The sequence below is a fragment of the Sander vitreus genome, chromosome 14 (assembly GCF_031162955.1).
Source record: "Sander vitreus isolate 19-12246 chromosome 14, sanVit1, whole genome shotgun sequence".
In the NCBI taxonomy this organism is placed as follows: domain Eukaryota; kingdom Metazoa; phylum Chordata; class Actinopteri; order Perciformes; family Percidae; genus Sander; species Sander vitreus.
Window position 1 is genome coordinate 15,575,238 of NC_135868.1, and position 3,917 is coordinate 15,579,154.

The 3,917-nt window shown below is 39.9% G+C and overlaps 1 protein-coding gene across 1 annotated transcript; it reads left to right on the forward strand.

Moving 5' to 3' along the window:
- The first annotated feature begins 597 nt into the window (after window positions 1–597).
- LOC144529124 (uncharacterized) lies at window positions 598–3,917 on the forward strand. The gene is made up of 3 exons (XM_078268075.1): window positions 598–898; window positions 1,157–1,281; window positions 2,684–3,917. Exons 1-3 carry the CDS (start codon window positions 760–762, stop codon window positions 2,807–2,809), a joined length of 390 nt encoding a protein of 129 aa, XP_078124201.1. The 5' UTR covers window positions 598–759; the 3' UTR covers window positions 2,810–3,917.

Sequence of the window (3,917 nt, forward strand, 5' to 3'; positions counted from 1 at the left end):
AACTGCTGTTGCATCCCTGGACAGGTCATCTCATTTTCCCTCTTTCTTTTTCTATTTTTAGCCCCAACTGCTGTTTTGCTTTGCTCTTTTTCCATAGGCGAAAACTTACTACTCGTACGCTCGTACCTGCTCACTCAGCGCTCCCCGCTCCCTCCCTCTTCTATGTCAACATTCTATGAGGAATCTTATGAGACAGGGCGCCTACTCTAGCCTGTTAGTCCTCTGAAATGTTATATAATAACATTGAGAAAATGTAGAAATGATTTACAAACGCACAGCAGCTACATATTTTTTTTAACCATCGCTTTTGCGCCCCTATGCGCCGGATATAGTGTATGCCCACTTTTTGTGCCACAGTCTTAGCCTACTGCATTATATAGGCTATATATTAAATGTTTGTATAGGCCTAGTGCTTATAAATGCGAAATAAAGGGACCCAAAGTAAATTGTTAAATTAGTGATTTTGGTTGGTGTAAGTGCATATTTGCATGATGATGATGGTGACACGAGCTGGAGTTCATATCCCTCACAGCCTATCAGCGGTCAGACTGGATGCAGTTGGATGACGCAGATATCTATGGTGTGTGTTAATGCTGACCAACTGCTGTCTATGGAGAGCAGCATCAACCAGCAGCAGCTCCGACTGATGATGGAGACGGAAACACGGATGGAGCTGCAGTAGAGATCCTGGGAGAATGCTGCGGCTGTTGTGAGACAAACCGAGCCGTGTTTAGCCCGTGTCAGCTGCACCTGCCGTGGATGATTTTCCCGATGGGTTGTGGAGGGAGTCGGGCGGATGCGATCATCGAGCCGAGGTACCATGAGAGCTGGACCAGAGAAACAGAATCGACGTGGCTTACCAATACGGACGTAGAGACCTCTCTACCAGTAGCAAATAGTAAGAGCCTTCACCTCTGTTTTGTCTGTTAACATCCATTGCATGTAGCTACCATAGGCCACATTACAGCCTCAGAAATGAGAAAATAATACAAAAAGGATCACAAGAAAGCTAAATGAACCACTCGAAACACAGCTGTCAACTCCCTGACACAGCAGTTTTGCATCTTTACTATTGTCTTAATGTTGAAAGAAGCCAAGACAAGAATTTGGTTGTGTTTCACATGATAACCTGTATGCCCTCAACTGTTGTCCAAAGGTAAAGCTCTGGAGGCCAGTCTGAGGGAGAAGAGGATGGTGAACACAGGCACCCAGTGTGGGAAGCAGGCCCTCACATCCACTGGCTCCAACCACCAGAGGAGACCCAGACGCTCCTTGAGTGATGTAGGTGTCACTGGTAGCAGGTATTGGCACGTCCAACTGCTAAATATGAACACTAACAGCCTCTGTCTTTGCACAAATGGTGACGTTACAGGATATGAGACCTAGTAGCATGGCATACCTGTCCTCTGACATTACTTCTCATATGCAGTGTTTGAAAGTCCTTATGATAAATCTGCAGAATCAACTTTGTGAAAAATGCCACATTTCTCAATTTAACATCCTTTTATAGACTGTTCCAAATGACTGGAGCAAGGTTTTAGTGAAGGAAGGGCAGACAGCAGATATTTGTCTCTTGTGATCTGAAATTATGGTTGCAAGATGAACTTTGAGAAATACATTCGCAAAGATATAATTGAGGTTTGCCTAGAATGGCTTTATAATATTTACAGGCAACATTTTCAGGAAGATACAAATGTAGACATACACAGCAACAACCACAACAACAACAACAACAACCATACAGTATCTATATATAGATCAGTGTTACTGTAGGCCTATACTAAATGCAGGGTTGGGGTATGTAAGGTAAGTAGTGCAAGAGAGCATGGTAGTGCAAAGAATGCTTGAATAAATAATATGGATAATAATAAGTTACTCAAAATACAGATGTGTAGAGCTGAAAGAAAAAGTTGAAAAAAAAAAAAAAACTATTTTGATGAAATGTGAAGATTTGTTGCTGTTCTTTGCCATATATCACAGTAAACTGATATTTTGGTTTTAAACATTACTGGACAAAAGAAGCAATTCAAAGATGTCACTCTAGGGAAGTTGTGAAAATAAGAATCAGTTGCAGACCTATGGAGGTTTTATGTGCATTTATTGATTGATAGAGTATATTTACACTTAAATATCAATGTTTGGGTGTCTGTTGGCCATATTTCTGTAGCTGTATGTACACACAGTAAACACTGAGAATGATGAGTTGTCTAAAATATTCTGGATTCTATGGAATATGGATTATAACATTTTCTAGTTTGTCTAATCTTTTATCGTGAGAGCTAATGCACAAAAGACGCTGAGTGCAAATGCTGCTTTCTGCAAATGTATGGGCTTTAAACTCATGAATAGCAGATAGAAAGACATATAATAACACCGTATATACACTTTTATTCTGCATGTTTTAAATTCATTATAGTTATTGAGGACTAAGTTGCAAATGTTTTTTGTTCTGTACAAGCTCATTTAACATTTCAAAAAGATCTAAAAAATCTAATCCTCTGAACTAATAAATTACATTTTCAGCGACTCAAAAACATAGACCGTTGTGTTTTATTTATTTAACCTTCCACTTATGGGCATACCTTCAGTGACTCAGGTCTCAGTTGGCTATCGTTGCCCACTCACTCTCTGTCTAGCGTGGTGGCATTTAAATGACATTCAAAACTCTTACATCTTTTCACAGCAAACCACTCGTGACTCCAAAAGGAGGGCATCAAAGGAGGCCGCTGCGTTGTCTAAGGATGGGCAGCTCGTCAACATCAACAGTAGCGGAGACGCTGAACCTGGGAACGTATGTGATGAAAGATGAAAAAAAGCCAAGACTCTGTGAAGAAGAAGAGGGTCGGAGCTGTGTAAAAGTTCACCAGAAGATGGGATGGCGAATTACAGAAGTGTATGGATGATGTTTGCCAGGGACTTTGGTCGATCTCAGTGATTTACAACATAAGCACCTGCATAATGTCTCCATCCAAAGATCTCGAGATGCTGCATCTTTGTTGTGCCATTGCAAATGCATGCGTGAAGTGAAGCAGAGAGCAGATCACAAACAGTGTTCACGCTCTCCACCATGCTTTTCTCCCATGCTTATGGTACCGGTCAGGGAATGAGCCACTGTGCTAAGCCAATTTTAAATAAAACAGACCGTCCCATATGCACATGATAATCACAGTCTGCACATCAAATGTTTTCTGTGTGGGGACCTTCCTTAAGAATTTGCTTCAGTTCTTTGTGCAAGTATATTTCTTTTGTTGTGAATGAAAAAACAATGATTATGCTGTTTAACCTCAGTCAATGCTGTAAATGATTTTCATTTAAAAGACCCTGAAGTGCTGTTTAGAAACTGATATCTGGTTTGACACTTGAAGGCTGAAGACTGTCTTTTCCAGCCTTTGCAAGATAAAAAAGAAAACACACCCGCATGTGCCTACAACTCATCTTGATCTGAACTTCTCCTGTTTTCATTTTGAGAGTTTCTTTTGTTCAGTATTGGGTGTTCTCTCAAATTTTCTTTTATGTTATATGATGTTACACTTTGTTATTTACCATATACATAAGTATTGTAATGATGAGTCATTTGTGTGGCTTACACTGATCTGCATGTTTAAATCAATCTTAAATTGATTCAGCATTGATGACAAAATGTCTTTACCCAAACGTAATCAAAAGCAAGCTGTCTGAAATAAAACTTTTTGCTTTTTTATTTGGTACACGTGAAAATAGAAAAAGAAGCATTAAGAAGTACATTCAGGATCTGTCATCAGGAAAATGTTATGGACAGTAGATGGCGCCGTTGACCAGCTGAGGTCTCTTGTGAGGCTGACCTAACAGTTTCTGCTTGTGATAACTGTTGTTTGTCAAGAGTTGTTGATGATTTACTGAGATGATAATGTTGAAATGTGTACATGGGAACATTTAAA

What these genes read in the sequence shown, in the direction of transcription:
- LOC144529124 (XM_078268075.1), top strand. Translation starts at nt 760, where the DNA reads ATGATTTTCCCGATGGGTTGTGGAGGGAGTCGGGCGGATGCGATCATC. An exon ending in CTCTCTACCAGTAGCAAATA is followed by an intron (nt 899 to 1,156) that starts GTAAGAGCCTTC and finishes TGTTGTCCAAAG; the next exon opens with GTAAAGCTCTGGAGGCCAGT. An exon ending in CCAGACGCTCCTTGAGTGAT is followed by an intron (nt 1,282 to 2,683) that starts GTAGGTGTCACT and finishes ATCTTTTCACAG; the next exon opens with CAAACCACTCGTGACTCCAA.